The 26,875-nt window shown below is 38.8% G+C and overlaps 1 protein-coding gene across 1 annotated transcript; it reads left to right on the forward strand.

The window, feature by feature from the left end:
* Positions 1–10,286: 10,286 nt before the first annotated feature.
* On the forward strand, positions 10,287–11,561 carry LOC113294931. Its single transcript, XM_026543301.1, has one exon. The coding sequence runs from the start codon at positions 10,287–10,289 to the stop codon at positions 11,559–11,561; it is 1,275 nt and encodes a 424-aa protein (XP_026399086.1).
* Positions 11,562–26,875: the final 15,314 nt, after the last annotated feature.

Raw genomic sequence — 26,875 nt, forward strand, 5'->3', positions numbered from 1 at the left:
AAAGATAACTGTTCCATCTCTGATGATAAGGTTAGTTTCTTAGCTCTTTTGCTTTGTTAATCAAGTATATAAATAGTTTTACATAAATCGTGTATTCAATTTGATTAAAGAATAAGTACGAGATAGAAATATATTAACACCTAAATGGAACATGAATGCCAGTGTAAATTTGAAAATTGATATTTGGTTACAGATTTTATTATGGGCGTCAGCTGTGAAAAATGCCGCGACCTTCAGTGAAGTTGGCTTTATTACATTGTTGGAAAAAATGACTTTTGTCTGTCTCTTGTTGAGAATTCACATGACAGACGAATTCGCCTTGAATTTAGAATATATATATATATATATATAATACATTTAATCTCTTGTTGCAGGAAACTTCACAGCATGGAAAACCTCATGAGCAACCAGAACCAGTTTTAGATTCTGGGAAGAAATTGGACAGTGAAAAACTGAATGAGGAGCACCTAGCAGTCAATCCACATTCGGGGAGTCATGCAGCCTCTGAAAAGATTTCTCAGAAGACTAAAAAGGCGCAAGGAAGGTTATATGTACCAACTGTGCAGAAGGCATTGCAACTTTCAGCTGCGCACCAGAGGAAGACAAGGTTTGGCACGTCGAGAATGTCACAACCTGATCCATTTCATGCAGAGACACCACCATCAAAAAAGTTGAAGAAAAACTGATGATTTTTGGATAAATGCTCATCTAACAAGTTTTTTGCTTTTTTAAACAGGGTTTTTGATGTGTGAACTTTTAGTTTACGTATTTTTTAAGTACTGCACTAGATGCATGATTTTTACGCTGATATATAGGTTGACATTTATGTGATGAATGATTCACGCTGAATTTTTATGTTTTCTGGAAATGATGAACATGAAAATGGATGGGTTTAGTTTATTTATCTTTAGTAGCTTACTGTATGATTGATTACCAATCCAGATGAACCATGGGCTGTTATTATGAAGGAAAAATATTTTCATGATGTTAATCCTTTAACTGATATTGTGAACAAACAGGGGTCTTGGATTTGGAAAGGCATATGCACATGTTTGAATATAATTAAAAGACACTACATATGGGAGATAGGTGATGGTACTTCTGTGCAAATTTGGAAAGATACTTGGATTCCAAATATGCACAGACCTCCAGATAGTCATTTTAGCTCTTTTAATATGAAAACTGTGAATCAGCTCATTGACTAAGACTCTAAGTCTTGGATTCTGATATTTTGAATGCTTTGTTTGATGAAGATACTGTTAAAAGGATTACTGACATAAGAATTACTATTGCATGTAAAGATAAGCTGAGATGGGAGCCTTCCAGCAATGGAATGTTTACTATAAAATCTTCTTACAATGCCATCTTGAATGAAAACTTAGCTACTAATCCAACTAAGAACAACTTAGACATCTGCTGGAAATCCTTTTGGAGATATAAGCTACCTCCCAGAATTCAGTATTTTATATGGAAATTCCTATATGGTTGCATTACTACTAAACATAGACTTGCTAGGTTCACTAAACATAAAGATAGTAGATGTGCTATTTGTGGTGGTAACCATGAAACTAGTCAACATATGTTCTTTGATTGTCATCATGTCAGACATATATGGGATTCAATAGACTCTACATTATCTACTATCCTCTAGGGTCTAGACTTACAAAATTGGATAAGTGGTTTCTTTCTAAAGGCAAACAATGGTATGCCCAAGGATTTTAGTCTGTATGAGAGTGCCAGTTTCATTTTGTGGCTAACCTGGAAGGCTAGATGTGATACAGTTTTTGAAAAGAAGCCATTTAATAGTAACATTGTTATAAACAATATTTTCAGGAAGATTGAGGACTGGAAAAGGGATAAAAGTATGCAAACTAGTAGCAACAGTGCTTTGAGAATAATTGATAAGAACTGGAAGGCTTCTATAGATTATATATACAAATTGAATTTTGATGCTTCCTATATTGATAAAACTGTATTATCAGGATGTGGACTGATTTATAGAGATTCTGCAGGAAACAACCATGGACTGCGAGGAGGTGCATCTCTAGCCATTGATCCAGAGCAAGCTGAAGCGCATTCTCTCCTAGAAGCAAGACAATGGGCTCACAGTAAGGGACGACGAAAAATTCACTTGGAAGGAGATTTTCAGAATGTTATAGCAGCTGTGAATGGGAAGGCTACAACAGTTAAATGGACAACATATAATTTAATCCATGATGCATAGTTATATTAAGTTATTTTGATTCTTGGGTTTGCACTTATGTCCATAGGGATGCAAATCATATTTCAGACTCTATAGCAAAGTATGCAAGAACTCAAACAATTTTCTTTTGTTGGTTTAATAATCTGTCTGTATGGATCAATCTTCTGATTCAACAGGATAAAAACAATATGTAAGCTTTCTTATCAATATATTTATTCTTTCCTATTAAAAAAAAATACTGTATGATTAGAAGAATACGTTTCCTACATAGGTTCCACTAATAATTCATACATTTCCTCCCTAAACCAAGAATAATACAGGATACAACCCAGGTTAAATTTTTAAGGAAAATATTATTCGAAATAGGAAAGTAATTTTTTTCTATGGCTTTTTCTCGAGTTGGTTAGAGATAGGAAACTAAATTTCGAAAATTTTGGGAAACAATTTTATCATAATTGTCTACGATATATTCTCTCATAAAATAAAGGAAACTAACCATATTGGTCACACATCAAAAATTTGGAAATAAAAAAAGTTAAACACCAAAAATCTTTTGTTTGGCGTGCAATGAAAATGAATTTTACTGGGCGGGATGATTTCAAAAGGAAAATCAATTCCTGCCTGATGGTTTGGTTAAACTCCAAAAAGAAAAAGAAAGATGAGTTCGATCTACTTTTTCAGTTTTTATTACTCGATTCATTCTCTCTTTGAAATCATAATTCTGCTACTATCTCTAATCTTTACAAGGAACCTACCTCTTCAGACTCGATCTTTGTTGTTGGTATTATTTATACAACCGAATATTAAATTGATGTTAGATTTTTTATTCGACCTCATGGAATCAGATGTTAGATCTTATAGGTTTACTAGTTAAAGCATGATTAGGGTTTTTATTCTATTACTTCTTATATGTTTACTAGTTAAAGCATGATTAGGGTTTTTATTCTATTTTTACCATCTCTAATCTTTACAAGGAACCTACCTTTCCAGACTCGATCTTTGTTGTTGGTATTATTTATACAACCCATTATCGAATGAATATTAAAGTGATGTTAGATTTTTTGTTCAATCTCATGGAATCAGATGTTAGATCTTATAGGTTTACTAGTTAAAGCATGACTAGGGTTTTTATTCGGCTGTATCAAAGAACAAGTTAATGACGATGAGAGGTGATTTTATTTTGTTACAACAACGCTGTTTTAGGCTTAAGTTACATGCATGAACTATTATAAGATTTGGGTAAGGATCTTTCTTTCATGTTACTTACTTAGGCTTTACTAGTTAGTTAGGTTTTACAAAACTTAACGATGCTAATTGTTTTCTCGGGTTTTTGTTATTGTTTGGGTTTGATTTAGATATAACTCTACTTTGATGGACGATGTTGTGTCAATCATATATATATAAGGCTTCTCAAGATTTAATCATTTGAGTCTCTGTTACTTGGCGAGCCTGTAAAGTCTGCATTTTAAGTTGCCACTTTTAATGATACCATGTTGCTAGTTGGCCAATTTGACTATCATCTTCAAACTAAAAATGGATAATCATTATGTGGTGCTTTAGTACTCTTGGCTTTTGTAACAAAAATTTATATAAGACCGTTTAACCGGTACCTTTCGCTTTGTGTATAACACAATATTCATGAGAATATTTTGTGTGTTGCAGTGATGTTTTAGCCTCAAGTTACATGCATCAATGAGTTCATGTTTTTTTTTTCATATAATAGAAAAGAGGTGTAACACATGTAGCCTATCCTGTTAGGTTTAGCTAATATTTTCTAAAATAAGCTCAAATTCCTAACTAAAATGCACGTACCTACACAACTTTTGTCATGGAAGAAGATGATTACAACGTGCCCCCAGAGGAGGACCAATGGGATGATGAGGTGGATTCTGATGGTGGCCATAGAATTGAATTCATTAGTTACCTAGGCTATTTGTCCCGTGATATGGTTGGCATAACACATTTATGTTGGAAGGAAGTCCCTGCAACAACAAAACAAAATATGTGGGAGGAAATTCTGGTATGCATATGCGGTTATCAATTCGTCGTTTTTGTTGTCGAACTGTGAGTCTGTGATGAACATAAATTAGTTGTTATTGCAGTTTCATTATGAGGTGCCCCATGAATATAAGCAAGCGGTCATGAAGCGTCTAGCTGTTCAGCTGCGGGACTTCAGAAGGAAATTATACAATAATCATGTAAAACCCTTCCTGGAAAGACCGGAAAAACTAAAAACTTTCCCCATAAAGTACAAAACGGTAATGGACCAAGAAGACTGGGACGAATACCTTAAGTATGTACTAGAATCGCCTATATTTAAGGTATGGAATACACATTTCTTTTTCTAATTTGTGTTTCGTTCTTATTGTCTATCCCAACATACTAATGAAATTATTTTTATTTCCTCTGCAAGAAAAATTCGGAGAAGGGAACAGAGGCAATATCACAATCCAAGTTCCCACATCGGACTAGACGAGGAGGAAACTCGGGATTAAAACTAAAATTAGTAAGTCTGTTGTCTTAAACCAGTTACATGATCTTCAACCATATGTCTGAAATATGATATCAACTATATGAATCAAGGATGCTGGGGTATATTTTGGAGAACCTTGTATATTTTTTACCTATTCAAATCATCAGTGTCTTCGCATTCATGGTCTAAGAAGCAGTCTCCTAATCTTATGCAGAACTCTACCAGTAATTCCCAACCAAATCCTTCAATATCTCTAGAGAAGTCGTGCACATCTATGGCAGAACCTATGGCTAAGACATCTAATGGAGTATTTTTTTTTATTTTTTTTCTTCGTAAATCTATATTGTTAATCCTAGTATCTTCTTTTTATATGATGTTCTTATGCTGTATCTCCGCAGAAAGCAAAATACGACTTTTAGAATGGATCTAGGGGAAACCTCGTTGCTAGAGGCAGTATTTTTCCTAAGGTGCCTAAACAGAAAATACATCGACAAGAGCTTCCTGAACACTGTTATGCTGCCAATATTCTGGAGGTCATAGATCAATCATTCGTGTTAACGGAACCAAGTGGTGAGTTTAAGTTATTAGGGGAAGCTAAAGATGGTTTTGTGGCAGGGCCGAAAGATAATTGTTCCATCTCTGATGACAAGGTTGGTCTCTTAGCTCTTTTGCTTTGTTAATCAAGTATATAAATTGTTTTACGTAAATCAATCATGTATTCAGTTTGATTAAAAAATAAGTAAGAGATAGAAATATATTAACACCTAATGGAACATGAATGCCAGTGTAAATTAGAAAATTGATATTTGGTTACGGATTTTATTATGGGCGTCAGCTATGAAAAATGGCGCGACCTTCAGTGAAGTTGGCTTTATCACATTGTTGGAAAAATGACTTTTGTCTGTCTCTTGTTTAGAATTCATATGACAGACGAATAATTCATATGACAGACGAATTCGCCTTGGATTTAGAATATATATATATATATATATAATACATTTAATCTCTTGCTGCAGGAAACTCCACAACATGGAAAACCTCGTAAGCAACCAGAACTAGTTTTAGATTTTGAGAAGAAATTGGACAGTGATAAACTGAATGAGGAGCACCTAGCAGTCAATCCACATTCGGGGAGTCATGCATGCAGCCTCTGAAAAGCTTTCTCAGGAGACTAAAAAGGCGCAAAGAAGGTTATATGCACCAACTGTGCAGAAGGCATACCAACTTTCAGATGGGAAACAGAGGAAGACAAGGTTTGGCGCGTCGAGAATGTCACAACTTGATCCATTGCATGCAGAGACACCACCATCAAAAAAGTTGAAGAAAAACTGATGATTTTTGGATAAATGCTCTTTAATATTTTTTTTTGCAAACTGTTAGACCAAAGCTCAACATTTTTTACTGTGTTATTAATAATAATATGATTTTTTGGCATATATGAATTTCAGATTTAACCACAATTTATAAAGTATATAAGAGAATTTGGATAGTGCTAGGTGGATGGTTTAGATGCGCCATATCTGAACGGCTTAGAGGCGTCACACGCGTAATATACACGCTTCGAGATTTATTGGCGTGGCTAAACATAACATAAAGACACATTAAGCAGATATAAATTGGCGTGGCTAAATATCATATAAAGCCACGCTATATGGCGTGTCTATAGGTTCTCCGATGAACAGCTCCCAACGTTACATGTGGACGGTCAACGTTACATCTGAGCGGTCAATATTGCATCATCTTAAACGAGATCCAATGGTACCTAATACAACCACGTGGATGAAGGTAAATTGTAAATTGGCGTGGAAAAATATCACATATAGCCACGTTATATGGCGTGTCTATAGGTTCTTCAATGAACGGCTCACAACGTTACATGTGGACGGCTTAGGATGCATATAATTTAACTGTCAATATTGCATCATCTAAAATGAGATCCAACGATTCCTAATACGGCCACGTGGATCAAGGTAATTGTAAATTGGCGTGGCTAAATATCACATATAGCCACGCTCTTTGGGGCGTGTCTATAGGAAATCAGTGAACGGCTGACAACGTTACATGTGGACGGTGAAGGATGCATATAATTGAACGGTCAATATTGCATCATCTTAAATGAGATCCAACGATTCCTAATACGGCCACGTGGATCAAGGTAATTGTAAATTGGCGTGACTAAATAGAACATATAGCCACGCTATATGGGGCGTGTCTATAGGATATCCAATCAACGGCTCACAACATTACATGTGGACGGTGAAGGATGCATATAATTTAACGGTCAATATTGCATCATCTTAAATGAGATCCAACGATTCGACTTAGATTGCGTGTTTATAGGTAACCAATAGCCACACCATTTTTTTTTTTGCGTTTCCATAGCATAATTAATAGCCACGCCAAAAAACAATTATGTGTCCATAGGATAACCTATAGCCACGCCAAAAAAAACTTTTGTGTCTATAGGTAACCAACAACCACACCATTTTTGTTTTTGCGTGTCTATAGGATAACCAATAGCCACGCCAAAATACAACTACGTGTCCATATAATAACCAATGGCCACGCCAAAAAAAAGTTGTGTGTCTATAGAGATACAATGGCCATGCCAAAAAGAAACTTGTGAGTCTATAGGGTACCAATGGACACACTAAAACAATAAATTGAGTGTCTATAGGGTATCGGTACTTAAGTCTTTGGGACACTCTATGGCAACGCCTATGTGTTTTGGCGTGTCTATTTCATGCAACAATAGACACGCAAGGTAGGCGTGGCTATAGAATAACATTAAGACGAGCCATCATACCTAAAACCACGCGAGCAGAAACCACGCCAAGTCCAAACCAAAATGGCGTGTCTATTTCATGCAACAATAGACACGCAAGGTAGGCGTGGCTATAGAATAACATTAAGACGCGCCATCATACCTAAAACCACGCGAGCATAAACCACGCCAAGTCCAAACCAAAATGGCGTGTCTAAAACCCTATGGGAACACCAATTTGGCGTGGCTAAAGGGTCATTTTGTACTAGTGTGAGAAAGATCTAGATAGAGAAAGAGTAAGAAATCTGAGAGATATTTGTAGCTCTTTCAAGGGTAAGACCTTATAATCAATAAATAATACATCTTCTTCCCGTGGACGTAGGTTTTCATGGCCGAACCACGTTATATGCTTGTGTCAATCTTTACTTTTCATGTTCTTTACATCTTGTTTATCTTGAATCTTGAATGTTAGATAGTTTATAGCCTTTAGATTTACTTGGGTGTAGCCATCAGAAAAGATGCAATTACATTTTGGCGCTAGAAACAGGGAGGTATGAAGATTTAATCTACCTCCCTAATCACAACTTTATATCGTTTTCATAATCTCCATGAGAGAAATGGTTTTTCATACCACTATTTAGAACCCTGTTAAGATTTATGAGTAGAGTTCGGACTCAAATATGGTCTATACGATCTGAGAAGTCTAGAAGACCCTCAAAATCAACAGATCTGCATGTTTATACTAGTTTTCCATAAGATTTTTCGTTCTTTTACGATTTTCTTTATCTTCCTCAAGATGCTCAGGAGAGTTGAAGATCGGAGTAAAAATGGAGTTTAAACACTTCGGTGCTCAAACGATATCCTCCATGAAAGAGCTGGGAAGAGATATAGTCAGTAAACTTCATTGGGGAAAATATCCTCATATGAAAGTTGAAAATACAAACTTATCATGATGTTCTTCATCTTCAAAAGAGCTCAAGATGATCCACAAACTTCTTCTTAGAAATTTAACTCTAAGTGAAGAGGTAGGGTTAATGAGTACATAATCATTCATCAAACTCAAAGTTTGTTCAAAATCAAAAGTTTAAAGACAATGAGAAATATTTCCTAAAATGGAAAGATATGCTCAATCGTCATTATTTGATTTTTTCCTAGCAAGGGTATGACGTGTAGAAGGAGGTGTTTTTCTCGAAAAGGGAGACAAACAAAACGCCTTTTCTCCATCATTGAAGCCTCATGCATGTAGGGAATGTTTTGACATTTCACATGTCTCCAAAATTTACTGCAAAGTCTTCCTGTACTAAACTGTCCAGTCTGAACTATGACTTAGTAATTGCACGTGACCTGCAAATCTAGGGTCCCACTTTTCTGATAGAAGAGACAAATTAAGTATTACTGCATATATCGCAGGTAAGGCGATGGTGACGCGACGATCTGCTCGCACGAGCCAAGGTGAAAACGGTAGAACCCATCTAGAGGGATTAGATGACATGGAGATAGGCTAAGCCATGAACAATGATGTGATATCAGGAGAGGGACAACCCGATGACCAGTATCGATAAGGATTAACTGACAATTCTATCTCCGAAGAAGATGGAAACCCCTTCGAGAGAAATGATGGTGTCCATCTATCTCAACCAGGAGGGTTGAACCGTTTGCCAAGGAAAACAACGAACATTGGGGCCAAGGAGAATTATATTTATGCCCTCGGCGATGCCAATGCTACTATCTCATCCATCCTGAAAGCACAAGATGCTCGAGATGAGAAAATGAATAAATTAGAGAGACGTAACAGGAGGCTAGAACGGAGAAACCGCAAGCTGAAGCGTAAAGTAAAGAAAAAGGTATCACTCACTACCATTGAGGAGACTCCGGAAGAGGAGAATCCATTTGAAAATTTTCAGGACGACAAGCGAGTCCTTATCCCTGACACCTCTAACGAGGAAACAACGGATCGTTTTCCTAAAGGAAGCCGAGGCGTTCTAAACCGGGAGGACAACCCATCTGAGAGATCATCATATGTTGATCCCAAGCACAGACGAGAGAAGAATAGAAACAACGAAATTCAAACCAACTGTGAGGCCGAGAACCTCGCAGCTGCAAACCCTAGACGAGGGGAGACCTCGAAGTCGACTCGTTCCAAGATTGTATCGTACGCCAAACAATCGGACGAGGACTCTGGACGATCAAGATATCGCCGACCAGAAGCTTCCTTCTCGCCCGAGAGAGCACGGGGAAGGAAGAAGAAGGCCGAAACAAGACACAACGATGATCAATTACAAGCCCGACTCTGTCAGCTCGAAGCAATGTGAAGAGAGGCCACAAGGAAGCAAGAAAGTAAGAAATTTGCAGAGGTAGTACAAGAGGAAGGAGAATCCCCCTTGTCCAAGAGTTTTTTGGTTCGTCCATTTCCGAGGAAATGTTCGCTTCCAACATTCACTACCCCATTTACAGGTACCGGTGACGCGATTGAGCACCTCCGATCATATCGAATGATACTGACTCAATGGAACCAGTACGATGTAGTGATGTGCAGGTTCTTTACCGCTAGTCTAAAAGACGAATCCCTGATGTGGTTCAACAATCTACCAAAGGCGTCGGTTAGGTCATTTGACCACCTATCCGAGTTGTTTCTAGAAACATACATACATAACAGCCTAGTCAAGCCAGAGGTGGACATGTTATTCCAGATGAGTCGAGGACCAAATGAGTCACTCTGATCGTCGGTAGATCGCTGTAGGAAGCTGTGTGCTGAGATCGGACGAGTCCCAGATGCCTACGCGATCTTGGGGTTCAAAAACAGTCTGAGAAAGACAGATCCCATTTTTGTCCGCATGTACGAAACCATGCCTCGCAACCTGGGGAAACTGAGAGAAATACAAGAGGACTACATAGCCCTCGAAGAACTCCAAGATGGTACTTATGACAAGCTGGTAAAAGGAACCAGTAGAGGAGAAAATGTGGTAGAACCACAGGACCCTCGGGCACCAATCCGAGGAGCAGGACGGTCCAGCAACGGACCAACCCAGTTCGATAAACACCGGAGTGGAGGATGGAAAGGGAGAGACCAAGCCCAGTCGAGGAAAGGAAAATTTGTAGACCCAGTCTACACGAAGTTAAACACTTCCATATCTGAGATCTTGAAAAAGATCGAGGGAAAATATAAAATCACTTATCCATGGAATAGGGGACAGCAGCCCGAGCGGGCCAAAAACAGAACAGAGTTTTGTGAGTTCCACCAATTCCATAGTCACACGACAGACTCGTGCAGAGACTTGAAGAAAATGGTGCAAGACATGATCGACGAAGGCAAGCTTCAGGAGTACATCGCACAACCAGCGATTCAACCGGCCGAAGGTGCACCCATACATCGTGTGGAAATTCCTCGTGAAGCGCAGTACTTGGGATGCAATACAATCTCCCACTTAGATGTCACAGCTCCCATGCATGAAGGAAATATCACAGGAAGAATTCATAAACGCAACTTCGAAGGCGACGAGGTTTTCAGCGTAGCAATTGAACCTCCCATGCAGGAGTGGATGAAAATACCTATCAGCTTCTCAGCATCTGAAGCACCTGATGGAGGACGAAACCACAACGATCCGCTAGTGGTCACGATGGTTACATCATTCCCCGAACACGAGGAAGAGGAAGATAAACCCAAGGCACTGCCTTGGGCCATGCCTAAAATACTCATAGGCGGAGGAAGTTCTGTCGAGATCCTGTTTTATGAAACATTCAAGCAAATGGGTCATAGAGACGAATGCTTAATACCATCAACCTATAACATATTTGGCTTTAACGACTCATCGACTCGCCCGAGGGGTGAGGTCACTCTAGAAATTCGGGTAGGCAAGATCCTTACCCTAACCACTTTCCATGTAGTAGATGTAATTTTCCCATACACGGCTATTGTCGGGCGATCCTGGGTCCATGGGATCAAGGGAGTCGCCTCGACCTACCATCAAAGGCTAAGATTCCCAACGCCAGACGGGATCGCCGAGATCATAGGCGACTCAGGCGAGGCTAAGTTCTATTACAACATGGACGTACGAAATAATGAGAACAGAGTGAACTCCTCTAAGGAAAAACCGAAGATAACCAACAACACTGAAAACTAGGTTGACATCGTCACCTACATGGTAACAATAAGCGAGATAGGGAGATCAGAGGGGGTCCCCCCTTCGGATGACGTGCCCATCTCGGACTCATAAATAAAACCCTTATAGCAATCAAAGCGTCTCTCCGATGTCGGAGAGCGCCATCCAGATTACTCGGTGAACTCAAGAGCAGAGGAGATTGAAGCCAGCATGATGATAAACCTAAAAGAAGTCGGAAAAAAAACGAATGCATACCAATCCCTATAATACTTGCCAGGAGATCATATTCTCACTTCTTAGCACTAGTCAGCTCATAGATACAACTTCTTGGCATGGACTCTCATCCCTAGTAGATGGATACTCGGGTTATAGCCGAACCTATCATATTAACACAGTCAATACATATGAGCTCCTGCAAGATCTTGCAAAGGAGACAGCATGCATCAGACACCAAATACTTGGAAGAAAAAGGCAGGTTATGAAGACTGGCCTCAAACCTAGCTTGGACACTTGGCCATGGACCAAGAAAGAAATCAATATTGGTGGACCACCTCAAGCGAGTCCAAGACAGCCAGAACACCCGGCCATGATTAAATACCACTTTACAAGATGGATAGAAACCTCAACATCCGAGCACAATAGCTCAGCATGAGCCAAGAGCCAACCCATCGCCGCTGTGCTACAATTAAAGCTAGACGAGCAGAAGGATAGCTGGCATAGTCGTTTATACAATGCCTTGTGGACATATCGGACCACCCAAAGAAAAAAAATGGAGACGATTCCCCTCGTGCCCAACAGCTACGAAGAAGCATTCACACCATCCAGAACACTAACCCTAGTAAAGGAGAACGAGGATAAGAAAATAAACCCGAGATCGGATACGGCAGAAACTAAGCCAATTTTCGATCTCGGAGAAAACTAAAGAATGATCCCACAAAGAGCGGAAAACCACCATCGGAAACTAACCCGAAAACACAGCAAACGTGTTCGTCAGAGGCAACTTGACCCAGGCGATAAAGTATGGCGCGAGGTCCCACCATACCAGCGCGAGTCCGGAAGGTTCACTCCCATCTGGGAAGGACCACTAACAGTCATCGGTAAGACAGACAATGGAGCACACAGGTTGCTCAAATCAAATGGGGAAGAACTATAGCACCCCAGGAATACCAAATATCTCAAGCAATACAATGCTTAAAGCAGCTCATCGCTTAGAAAGATATATCATGAAAATGGGGCAAAACCTCCTACTTGTAAAAGGTCACAGCACCTTACTTGAATGTACTAAGGGTTAAACCCCCTTTTGAGACTAATAAAATTAATCCTTTTGTGTATTCATCTTATTTACTTCTTTATTTTACCTTTTTCTTTACGATTCTTCGTTTAAATTTCCTGCTTTAACTTTCCTTTTTTACTTTCTGCATATAGCATCATCATATAATCATATCATAATTGCATTCTAACAAAAACCCATCAAGACCATGGCACGGTGCTAGCCACACCTTCCATTCTACAATGAATGATGCGGGTAAAAGGGTAAAATCCCTAAGCTGCCCGAGACGGACACAGACCTAAGGCAGTGCCATCTAGCCCACTGGAGCAAGATGAAGCGGGGGACACCTTAAGCTACCTAAGACGGACATAGACCTAAGGTAATGCCATCACGATTATGAATCAGATGATGTCCTGCCATAATAGGAGATACCCATAATCAAGGTACTTACCTTTGACTAAGGCAAGAATCACTTGACCGAGATATCTCCCTCCAAAGAATGATACCCAACCATTCAACCATGGGGATAAGTGTAACCTAAACGGGACACTATTAAAGATAAAATAGAAAATGTGCCATACTCAAGATCAACACCGTAAGAGATGCTTAGCCAACAAAAAAACACATCGCCTCCAAAGCATGAGGCCTAAACTCAAACTAACAACAACAAAAAAGTTTCTCAAAGAAAAGAACTGCACAAGAAAGAAAAGCCACAAAACTTAAGCTTGTTCATCATTTACACCACCCTGATCAGTGTCCATCCGATCCTCGCTCTCGAAAGCATCGGGAGCAACTTTCCCAGGCTCGCGCTCGACGGGTTGAGGAGGAACCACCACATTGGCAGCAGCAACAGCGACCCTTTGACGCTCACGAAGGACGACGTCCTTGAAAGCATGGGTCATCAGGACCTTGCACTCAGCACGAAGGTCGCTCAACTTCTGATTCTTATCAGCACATTCAGCCTCCATCTCCTCCTCGTGACTGTTCACCAATTCATTGAGCTCTTCATCAATACTTTGCCTTGCTGCCTTCACCTCCTCCAATTGCTTCTTCAACTCTGCATTGCGCTTACGAGCCTCTGCAAGAAAAAAGAGATAGTCAATATCGCATTACTGACAAACCCAAGTGATGAGAAAAATCAAAGCCACTAATATGCAACCTTCATGCTCAATCAAAACAGAAGCTAAGGTCTGTTCCACTTGGGACTTTTGATTATCTAAAGCACTAATTTGCGCCTCCACAGGAGTTATGCAACATCGCCAGCCGGACACGATAGCATGTGCCTATCAAACTCTCTCTCAAGTTGAGCATAGTTTCTCTTAAGACGAGCCAATTCCTCTCTATCATCTTCCGCCTGCAATAGTAAAGGACGATGCTCGGATTGCCACTCAATCAATCCATCCTTTTGAGCTCGCAGAAGCTTGACCTCATCCGAACGAGCCACAGCCGTTTTCTTATCTTTGTCTAACATCGTACGAAGTTCAATAATACGATCTCGGTGAACTTCCACATCTTGCCGAAGTTGAGCATTTTCATCTCTCAAGGAATCAATATTTCACTGACAACAACTCACATCGAGCTTCAGATTGCAAATTTCCCTAGCATGTATATGGACATTATTATCTATCTTCTCCTCCAAACGTTTGACGGTAACTACCAATAGAGGGACTAGTTCAGAACTCTAAAACCTAATATCAAGTCGAAGAACTTGGACAAAGGATAACATAAATACCTTCCAACTCCTTCTTATCCTGACGAAAAGACAAGGCTTCCTTCTTGGACATTTCCACAACACGACGAAGATTTTGATTCTCATGCTCTACCGTCCCGATTCGCTTCCTAGCAACACGAGTTTCAGACAGCATGCCAACCCTCAGATTGTTTCTCTAGCAAAACAGACAACATCACCAGTCAGATAAACCTTTAATTGGAGCAGCAACATACTAAATGGACTATTACAAATAGCCAAGATTTTAATACATACCGCTTGCACAAGTTGATGCTGAGCAGACTTAGGAAGAGAAGTTAAGATACGAGCCTGCTCGTGCTCGCTTAGTTTAGCATACTGCTCAGAGAAAAACATCTTCATCTCCTCGGACTCACCACCAAATATGGAGGTAGACGAACTAGAAGGAACCACTGGAGCAGGAGGAAAACCATTAGAAAAAGTACTCAGCACGATAGTACTGACACCACCACTCGGAACCATAGGTACAATATCCCTAACACCACCGCCATCCCGAGCACCTACATCGGGAGTAACACCCTGGTCAGCGAGATTAATCGCCTGGGGCATCCTCGCATCCGATAACATAGAAGTGCTACTAGGATTGGTAGGATCATCCAACAAGGCTTGGTCGAGATCATCAAAAAACGCATCACCAAGATCCACCATCTCACCCTCACTAAACAAAGCATCAATATTGACGTCAAAAGCGTGCTCTTCAATCACAGGGGGGTTAGATGGCCCAGAACCATCAGCAATCCTCCTCCTCTGCACATACACTCAAATAGCATCAGATGCTATGGAAAAAACATGGGCAAGGTATATATACGCTAAATAACAAAGTAGTATTTTATACCTTAGCATCCTCAGCAGCACGAGAAGTCTGTGATAAGCGCCTACGAGGAACGACCCATTTAAGCAACCAGGGCTTATAAGCCAGAAAATGATTATGCATCCCCGGGAAGAGCATTGCCAACCTCATTCCAGCCAAAGATGTAAGGCCCCACAATGCGAATAGGAGCCACATACCATTTGGGGTCATGAGTCTTACGAAGTGTGAGTTGATTAGATTGAGGAGGGTCCAAATCGGATATAAGAATAGAACCTTGGATACGTTTTCGAGACAGAGAAATACCCACCCCAAAGCCTTCAAAAGTATTGGACTGTTGACACCAATAGTTCTCCATGAAGGTCGCAGGCGTATACAAATCTTTTTGCTCGGGGACAAACTCGTTTAACTCGTGATCAGTGACCTTGCCTAGGCTTCGCTGACCGCACTCTCTGGCGATCCGATAAAAATTGCCATTGGGGTGAAATATAGCTCGCTGAGGGTTAAGCTTAGTAAGTACCTCGTACTGAAAAGGATCAAGCGGGCAGTACAGAGGAAGACGGAGCCCAGCATCGAGTTGACCCACCGCCACGATGATCTCGTTGGCACCACAAGGTTTATTCTCATACAGCTGCTTTGACAGAACACCGGACAGACCCTCCGGAGTAGCAAAACTGATGTCAAATATTTGAAGATGATGTTTAATCCTCACCATGCTCAAGAAATCGACGTCATACATACCGGAAGAACGGTTAGTGCTCGGAGTCCTCATCGGCCCCTTACTGGTACTGTGAAAAAAGCAAACAGAAGAAAAGAATCAGAACTTGAACCGGTAAAAGCAACCGGCAAAAAAATACCAAAAAGAGACGAAGACGGCAATGTTAACCTCCACAGTAACTTTGCAGTTATGAAGCAATGGCAAGAACCATTGATAATCACACAAAGACCATAGAAATCATAACAACGGCGTAAACCACCGACGAAAACGAAGAACAGTGAGCAGAGTAAAGAAAAAAGAACCTTACCGTCTCTGAGGTCGAGAAGGAGAGTTTCTCCCAGACATATTAAACTTCTTTATAGGGGACAAGAAGTTAAAAAGAAACAGCAAAAGACAGAGGAAAGAAAGAATGAAAAAGTTCTGAATCTTGAACAGAAGAAATAAAGACGACATTCTCTTCCCCCAAGATATTTTATAAGAAACTAAGGGATAACCAACCGGCGCCTCAAATCCAACAGGTAAAAGCTTACTAAAAGTACAGAGTGGCAAAAAGGACGTGACGGTTACAAAGATTTCTTCCCATCGTGCCCTTGGCAAGTTGCAAAGAAAAGGAGCAAAATGTGAGGGTAAATCACCCGATGGCCACGTGTCAACATCTCAAGAGACGGTATCATGATGAGATGATAGGCTAGAAGCACCGAATCATCTGGTAAAAAGGTGATTTCGTCTGAATCGAGACACCTGCTATAAACGTCACATGAATGACGCGTGTAAGAAGCAGTCTAATCTGCTCAGACGGCCAAGTCTAAGAAGGAGGACCGTATTTAATGAAGAGATAAGAGCGGATCTACATCGTGATGGAAAGCTCGGACGTTCTATACTGAAAAAGCGGGGGTTTAACAACATCACCCAATATTTCGCTTAGCAATCTGTATGGACTAACTCTGAAATACTTTCTAGAGAATCAACTAGACAGTCAGACTCAATCTAAGTAAAAGTATCTCAAGGAGTTAATATCTCTCTCCTGTTTTGATTTACTCAAACTAATATAAATCAGCGAGTCCTAATCAAACACAAGGAATAACTTGGACGGTACCAAAGATCAATATCTAAGGATCAATCAATGACAATCAAATAACCAAAGGTTTGATTATACCAATTGATGATCTACACGCACAACCTGTATTATTTCAATTATAAAGATAAACAATATAATGCGGAAACTGAAATAACACAGACACCGGAAATTTTGTTAACGAGGAAACTGCAAATGCAGAAAACCCCCGGGACCTAGTACAGATTGAATACACACTGTATTAAGCCGCTAAAGACACTAGCCTACTCCAAGATAACTTCAGACTGGACTATAGTTGAACCCCAATCAGTCTCCCACCGATCCAAGGTACAGTTGTACTCCCTACGACTCTGATCCAAGCAGGATACTGTGCACTTGATTCCCTTAGTTGATCTCACCCACAACTAAGAGTTGCTACGATCCAAAATCGCAGGCTTTAACAATAAACAAATCTGTCTTACATAGACAAGTCTATCAAAGGATCAATCTGTCTCCCACAGAAAAACCCTAAAGTTTTTGTTCCGTCTTTTGATAATAATCAAGGTGAACAGGAACCAATTGAAAATCCGGTCTTATATACGCGAAGAACAGCCTAAATTAATCAATCACCTCACAACAATCTTAATTGTATGGTAGCGAAACAAGATGTCGTGGAATCACAAACAATGAGACGAAGATGTTTGTTATTACTTTTTATATCTTGCCTATCGGAGAAATCAAACAATCTGTCGTCAATCAATATGATTGTACTATTAAGATAGAAGATGAAATATCAGATCACACAACTATGATAAAAGTAGTATCGGTCTGGCTTCACAATTCCAATGAAATCTTCAAGTCGTTAACCTGGTTTTAGAAGAAGAAAACCAAAGGTTAAAGGAGAACCGACTCTAGTACGCAAACTATTAGCACACGTAAGATGTGGGGATTAGTTTTGCAGGGTTGCTAGATGTCCCCTTATACAGTCTTTCAAATCAGGGTTTTGCTTTAGTTACAAAGCAATCAATATCCACCGTTAGATGAAAACCTGATTTAGATTCAAGCTAATATTTCTCACCGTTAGATCGAAAACTTAGCTTGTCATACACAAATGACTGTACGCTTCTAGGTTTGTTAACCGCACCCAAACGTGTACATTGTTCAACAATAGTCTAACCAAAAAGGTAAACCATAAGAGAGTTTCATACCAACCATGTTCTTCTTCACCATAACTAGTTCAAATGACTCAACTGAACTAGTTAAGAGAGTTGTTCAATTGCAAGGAAATCTTATGTAACTATACAAGACACAATTGAAGCAAAGATGATTTGATTCACAAGAATCGGTTCATGAACTTTAATAGCCACGGTTTGCAAAAGCATTCCTTAGTCTTTTAAGATTAAGTTCAGAGATCATCTTTAGATATATAACCTTCTCAAGTTCGCAGACTAGGTTCGCGGACTTAAGACACTGGACAGAGTTTACAAACTCCAGCAGAAATTCTCGGATTTGAGAACTTCGCCGGTTCGCGGACTGGGTTCGCGGACTTGGCTTACACAAGTAGTTTGTCAACTCCAGCAGAAATTCTCGGGTTTGGGAACTTTGGCAGTTCGCGGACTTGGCACTTGCCATACTTCCGGTTCTCTTGATCAACAAAGTTCGAGAACTTCGGTTCAAGGAATACATTGGTTATGTAATCTAAACTCTCATTCCAATCATTGAAACATTCTTAGAGGACGTTATATAGTTGTTACACCATTTCTCGTCAAAGCAATTTTCAAAGTGATTGAAACATTCATGACTTTCGTCACTAGGTAAAGATAAACTTGGTCGAAGCGAAAAGCTTACCAACACATATTTCGAGATATAGATAGGAGAGGTATACTCATCTCGAAATACCAAATGTGTATAATCTAGTTTATATATATAGCATACTACTTTTGTCTCAAAGAGTAGGATATAGAATAGATAAACTTTTGAGTGACAGATAAGTTCAAGTCTCCACATACCTTTTTGTCGAGAAGTTCCATCGGTTTCTTGAGTAGTCCTTCTACTTGTAAGATGAATCGCCATGAATTCCTTGAGCTCAACTACACTAACTATCCTAGTCCGAGACTTAGCTATAAGAGACTAGAAATCAAGACTTATAGTTTTGATCACTAACATTGACAAACATGCTTGAGATAGCAACGCATGCGAGATTGACCGAGCAGTGCTCTAACAATCTCCCCCTTTGTCAGTTTTATTGACAAAACTATCATCACATATGGAATACAAAAAAGATAATGAAACTTTAGTATCTCCTATTCCACATGTCTAATCTTCAACATTCCTTGAAATCTTCGTCACTTTCAAGTACTCCAATGATCCCAAAGGTTGTAAGTTTAGCACCATCGTTGTTGAAGATCCGTAGCTATAACAATGAGAAGCATCGGTCTCCATCATTGCTATACAGTGTCATAGTATTATTACACAGTGTCAAAGTTCAATTGTATCACAACTTTAACAATAATACTATGGTGATATGTATCACTCCCCCTTAGTCAATACTTCATCTCATATGAAAACCACTCCCCCTACACAATGATCCGAAAACCATATGTATTTGTAGTGTGAACTACATATTAATTCTCCCCCTTTTTGTCAATAAAATTGGCAAAGGTACAAGAACGGGTTCATAATGAAATTTCCATAAAAGACAATTTATGACTGAGAGAAAGAAACACACATCATCTTATTTAGATGCAATCATATAGCCGAAGATAACAGCATTCATCAAGGAGTTTAAAGATACAAGATAACCCCTCTAAAATTCCACAGCCGCACACCCCTCAAGATATGACCATTAAGCACAAGTTCAAAAGAACTCTCCCCCATTTGATGTCATTCCCGAAAGAACAACAACGAGCGACCTTAATTTCAAGAGAAAAGAAGGATTTTTATTGGACACCAAAACCATGAGAATGATTTTTATATCCAAAACTCAATCAAATTAATCATAAGTAAACCCATGATTAATTTAATCGGAATACATAATCAAATTAAACACAAAAGTTCAATTTAATTCATTGTACTCAACATAAGTAAACTTACGGAGCAACGACTAAGTTAACCATACAAGAAAGTGATTGTCTTAATCGTTCATATACTCAACACAAGAGAAACTTGTGGAGTAATAACTAAATAATCAACAAGATGATTAATTTAGTTCTAATATGCTCAACATAAAGTATCTTACGGAACAACCAATAAGGCTAATAAAAAATAATCAACTTTGTCGTATCATGCTCAACATAAGACACATTACGGAGCCTCACGGTAATACAAAAAGGATGGATCAATGAAGATTAATATCGTGGAATACACAAGGATTCATTCTTTTGCACACGCATATACAATAGCAATAATCCTTGGATACAAAAGATTTTAACCTATCTTCCGTCAAAGATTGACAATATAGGCTTAACTTTTGTATATGTCAAAAGTCTATGCATTCTTTAACCAATAAATGAATACCGATCATGAACGACTTTACTTTTGACAAAATATGGGACAACATAGTTCACGGACGAAAACACCAATATCCCATAATAAATTGCAATATAAAAGATTAAATACTGCAAAACATCATCCTCTAAAAAGTTTTAGAATTTAAACCAAAAACCTAAAAACAAGAAGATGAAAAATAATAGCTATGTGCAGTCACAATCATCGCTATTCAAAGCACTAGTTATTCTTCCAACTAAGCCAAAAAGAAGACATACTAGGCAACAATATCTTTGAGAAATTCTTTATCATTCCCGAACTCCTTGTCGTCAACAACCATAGGAACATAAGGTTCGTGGAGATAGGAGTTGATATCAACAAACCGTCTTGGCTGAATATGTCGAACCAGGACTTTCTGAATTTCCAAAGATCTTAAAACGCAAGCCTTTATATCACAAATCTCCTTTCTTACTTCCTTCAACTCATCAAGAACATCGTAAAACTTCTGAGAGTTAGAAGGGACAACCCTTGGCTTTCTTGTATTCCTCCTTTTCCTTTTTAAGGACGGAATAACTGGAGATTTTTCTTTTTCCTTGATTGATGGCTTAACAATCATGTTGACATCCTTTCCATCCAAAGACAATGATGCTTATGAGAACAACTATAACCAACTGATTTTTGTGATTGGAATTCACACTCTCACCAAGCGGTCTTGATATATAAAGAATATCAAAGAGGAAAAAGTAATGTAGGGTTCAAAACCTTTAAACAGGTTCGTGGACGTTCAACTCTAAACCCTATAAAGAGTAGAATTGTCGAAAATAACCATTCCTTTTATTTGATAGACATAAAAGAATAAACCTAAAACAACTTTTCCTAAAGCCTGTGCATTCACAACCTTGCCTCTTTTGATCAGGCACATGAGACAAGATTTACCAATCAACACAATTAATTTGTTCTGTGGTGAACAACGATTTTTCCACCATTTTCCTCTTGAGAGAACTCCTCGGACCTCTGTCTATCAAAACAATTTGACCATACTTTCTTCTCAAATGGTCTTGTTTTATCTTTGGAAACAGACTTCTTAAACAAAGATAAAAATCTTAATATCTCAGCAGTCTTCTGAGCAAGTTTAAGCTTCCTTGCTAACTGATTCGCTCTTCGTTGAAGTTTGTTGGCGTGCCTCAATTGATGTTTGTACTTGTAACATCTTGATAGTTTATGACCTTTTTGAGAACAAAACGAGCACGTCAATCTTGGATAATAATAAGGAATTTATGGTGCGACTGCAGCTAAACACAAGGTAGATCCTGAAACATTACAGACAGAGTTTCCAAAGGATGGGTCAATTGAATCTTCCAACTTGATTGGTTTCTCTTCTTCGCCAAAACCATCAAGATTGATATATGTATTGCTACAGTTATCAAAATCAATGTTTTCACATAGAAAACCGACACTTGATTTCTTGTGTTCATCAGAATCATACATCACCGACATCTCATCAAGTGTTACAGCAAGACCTTTGTTCCCAGTGTACAATCTACGATTTGGGAACTCATTTGAAAAATGACCAAAACCTTTACACTTAAAGCACTGTGGCATATCCTCGTCATCAGCCTCGTCAGCGTCCCTATTTCTAAGAGGAATGCGATTGTGAGGTTTATCTGACGACTTAGGTTTGTCTCTTGAAAACCGTTTACTTCTCTTCAATAGAAGATCCCTAAACTGTCTTGTGATCAAGGAGACTGATTTGTCAAGATCTTCATCTGAAAAATCACCCTCAGACTGATCATCCTCAGAGACATGGACACTTTTACTCTTATCAAGTAATTTAGTGTTCCTCTGTGCTTTGAAGGCAACATCCTTACTGATTTTGGATGTATGCTCATGATCAAAGATCTTTATCTTTCCAACCAAGGTATTTCTGGAAAGATTATCAAGGTTATTTCCCTCCACGATGGCATGTGTTAGAGCATAGCTCGGTCGACCTCGCATGCGTTGCTATATCAAGCATGTTTGTCAATGTTAGTGATCAAAACTATGAGCCTTGATTTCTAGTCTATTATAGCTAAGTATCGGACTAGGATAGAAAAGTGTAGTTGAGATCAAGGACTTCATGGTGATTCGTCATACAACGACGAAGATCTACTCAAGGAACCGTGGAACTTCATCAAAAAAAAGGTATGTGGAGACTTGAACTTATTTATCACTCAAAAGTCTATCTATTCTATCTCCTACTTCTTATGAGACAAAAAGTCGTATGCTATATAGACTGGATCATACACATTTGACATTTCGAGATGAGTATTCACTATTTATCTTTTTCTCGAAATCGTGTGTTGGTAAAGCGTTTCGCTTTGATCAAGTTTATCTTCACCTAGTGACGAAAGTCATCAAAAGTTTCAATTACTTTGAGAATTGCTCTTACGTGAAACGGTCTGTGAATAACGGCTATATAACGTCCTCTGAGAATGTCTCAATGATTGGAATGAGAGTTTAGATTACATAACCATGTATTCGTTAATCCGAAGTTTTCGAACTTTGTTGATTGAGAGAAACCGGAGGAAATGGCTTTGCCAAGTCCGCGAACTCAGTTTGCAAACTCAGTCCGCGAACTGACGGAAGTTCTCTTGCCGAGAGTTTCTGCTGGGATTTTCCAAAAACTCGTTTGCGTATTTAGTCCACGAACTCAGTCCACGAACCTAGTCTGCGAACTGGCGGAAGTCTCTTTGCCGAGATTTTTTGCTGAGTTTGGAAAACTCTGCCGGTTGCCTTAAGTCCGCGAACTTGTTTGTGAGCTTAAGTGGTTATGATATAAATATGTGCTCTGAACATGAAACTTAAATTACTAAGGAATACTTTATGCAAACCGTGGCTATAAAGTTCATGAGACGATTCAATCGAATCGAATCATCTTTGTTTCAATTGTGTCTTGTGTAGTTACATAAGATCTCATAGCAATTGAACAACTCTCTAACTAGTTCATTTGAGTCAATTGAACTAGTTATGGTGAAGATGAACTAGGTTAATATGAATTTCTCATATGGTTAACCTTTTGGGTTACTATGTTGAACCAACATACACGTACACGTTTGGGCATGGTTTTCACAAACCCAGTAAACGTCTACCCAAGTGTGTGTGACAAGCTAAGTTTTCGATCTAACGGTTGAGAAATATTAGCTTGAATCTAAATCAGGTTTTCATCTAACGGTGAATATGGATTGCTTTGTAACTAAGGCAAAACCCTGATTTGAAGGCTATAAAAAGGAGACATCTAGCATTGTGCAAAACTAATCCCCACACGTTTGTGTGATACTAGTGCGCTCTCTAGAGTCGATTCTCCTTTCACCTTTGGTTTTCTTCTCTAAAACCAGGTTAACGACTTAAAGACTTCATTGAGATTGTGAAGCCAGACCGATACTACTTTTATCGTAGTTGTGTGATCTGATCTTGCATATTCTATCGTACGAGTACAATCTATTGATTGGCTTGAGATCGTGAGAGTTCTCCGATAGGAAAAATAAAGAAGTCACAAACATCTTCGTCTCACTGTTTGTGATTCCTCGACAAACCGCTTGTATAGTCAAGAAGGATTGTTGAGAGGTGATTGATTAATCTAGGTTGTTCTTCGGGAATATAAGACCGGATTATCAATTATTTCCTGTTCACCTTGATTTTATATCTTAAGACGGAACAAAAACCTAGGGTTTTTCTGTGGGAGACAGGTTTATCCTTTGATAGACTTTTCTGTGTGAGACAGATTTGTTTATTATCAAGTCTGTGATTTTGGGTTGCAGCAAGTCTTAGTTGTGGGTGAGATCAGCTAAGGGAATCAAGTGCGCAGTATCCTGCTGGGATCAGAGGCGTAGGAGTACAACTGTACCTTGAATTAGTGGGAGGCTAATTTGGGTTCAACTAAAGTCCAGTCCGAAGTTAGCTTGTAGTAGGCTAGTGTCTATAGCGGCTTAATACAATGTGTATTCAATCTGGACTAGGTCCCGGGGTTTTTCTGCATTTGCGGTTTCCTCGTTAACAAAACTTCTGGTGTCTATGTTATTTCTTTTCCACATTATATTTTTTATATAATTGAAATAATACAGGTTGTGCGTTAAGATCATCGATTGGAAATCCAACCTTTGGTTGGTGATTGATATTGATTGGTCCTTGGATATTGGTCTTTGGCACCGTCCAAGTTATTCCTTGTATTTGATAAAGACTCACTATTGTTTTTAGCTTGAGTAAAAATCAAATCAAGAGAGAGATATTAACTCCTTGAGATACTTTAATCTAGATTGATTCTGACTGTCTAGTTGATTCTCTAGCAAAGTATTTCGGAGTTAGTCCATATAGATTGCTAAGAGATATATTGGGTGGTGTTGTTAGACCCCCGCTTTTTCAATTGGTATCATAGCAGGCAAACACGTTTAAGACCTAAAAAGTCCGTGTTTGTAGCGATATGACTCTATGGACAGAGGTGTTATCTCTATTAACGTACCACCAGTCTTCGATGGCTCCAATTACTTATGGTGGAAAATTTCTATGCGAGCTATTCTTCAATTGCGTGATTTTCAATCATGAGTATATGTGGTTAATGGCTATGATGCTCCCGTTGTGGCAGTTGGTGATGTAAACGTTCCCAAAACTATTGGTGAATACACCGTTGTTGAGATAACTACTGCAAAGAAAAATTCCGACGGTTTGAATGCTATCATATATGCCACTACCACAAATCTTCAGCATCATGTGTGTAGTTGCAGGAAATCCCACAACACACCCCTTGTATTATCATGACTATAATTTCTAGATCTAAACTTATTTGATATGAAAATAAAGATAAAAATAATGAAAATAGAAAATAAGACACAAGATTTACGTGGTTCGATCAATTTGATCTACATCCACGGGGTTAGGTTTCACTATGATCATTGAATTACATATGAATTATATTGAGACTCCATTAATGAGTATTTGGAGCTCTCTCTCTGGTTTTTGGGAAAGAATAAGAAGATAATAATAATACAAGTTCTGTTTTCTCTCTCTCTCTAATTATGTCTCTCTCTCATCCTAAAGTGTGTATCCTATTCTTATTATCCCCCCTTTTCTCTCTTGTCTTTCTCTTTATATAGGATATTACATAGTGGATGAATGCTCATGTTTAGTGGAGTACATCTCATATTCTCCCATTTTCAGATCCCGTGCTACGTTCTCTCAGGCTCTCATTACAATTTCGCAAGCTCTGCTACATTCTTGCAAACTCTCTCTACAATTTCGCAAACTCTTACTGTTGTGCGATATTTGGATCCTACATCTTGCCTCTTTTTCCTTGAATATTGCTTGAAGAGCGATTTTTAAGGAAAAATCCACTTTGTTGTAGTTGTTGGAGGAACGAGCGAAAGAATATTGGTCTTGAAAAGTACGTACTTGCCTCTATTCTTTTATGAAGTTCCGGAGCGTTGCGAAGTAAATAAGAAGTATCAACCCTTAAAGTATGCGAAGTATGAAGTATCCTTGAAGAAGTATAAGAAGTACTCAATCCTCGAAATATAAGAAGTATTTGTCCTTGAACGAGAATAATAAGTATTTCCTATATTCGTGCGAAATTATTATTCCATTTTTGGTGAGGATTCTTGTTGTTCATTAGTGAACGTCCATTTTGGAAATGATTCTTTCCGAGGAGATAAAGAACATAGAATGTTTTCTTGGTAATCCATAGTTGCCTCTGTTCTTTATCTATGAAAGTAGAATCTTTGAGAAAATGTTGAATGTACGAATTGTTTCCTCATTCTTATCTTGCCTCTGTCTCATGTTTTGTGCCCATGCAATAGTATAATCTCTTCAAGTTGCTTATAATTGTGCGAAATAATCATATCGTTCGGAATAATCACATTCTGCGAAATAATCACATTCTGCAAAATTCGGACACACTCTGCGAAATTCTGAATAATCCTACGAAATTCTGAATACTCCTACGAAATTCTGAATACTCCTCCGAAATTCTGAATAGTTCTGCGAAATTCTGAATAGTTCTGCGAAATTCTGAATAGGTCTGCGAAATTCTGAATAGTTCTGCGAAATTCTGAATAGGTCTGCGAAATTCTGAATAGGTCTCCTAAATTCTGAATAGGTCTGCGAAATTCTGAATAGTTCTGCGAAATTCTGAATAGGTCTGCTAAATTCTGCGATATTATTGCGAAGTTCTGCAATATTATTCTGTACAGTTTTGTAAAGTACTTATGCGAATGTAATGCTTAT

This window comes from Papaver somniferum, chromosome 7, assembly GCF_003573695.1.
Source record: "Papaver somniferum cultivar HN1 chromosome 7, ASM357369v1, whole genome shotgun sequence".
NCBI lineage: Eukaryota > Viridiplantae > Streptophyta > Magnoliopsida > Ranunculales > Papaveraceae > Papaver > Papaver somniferum.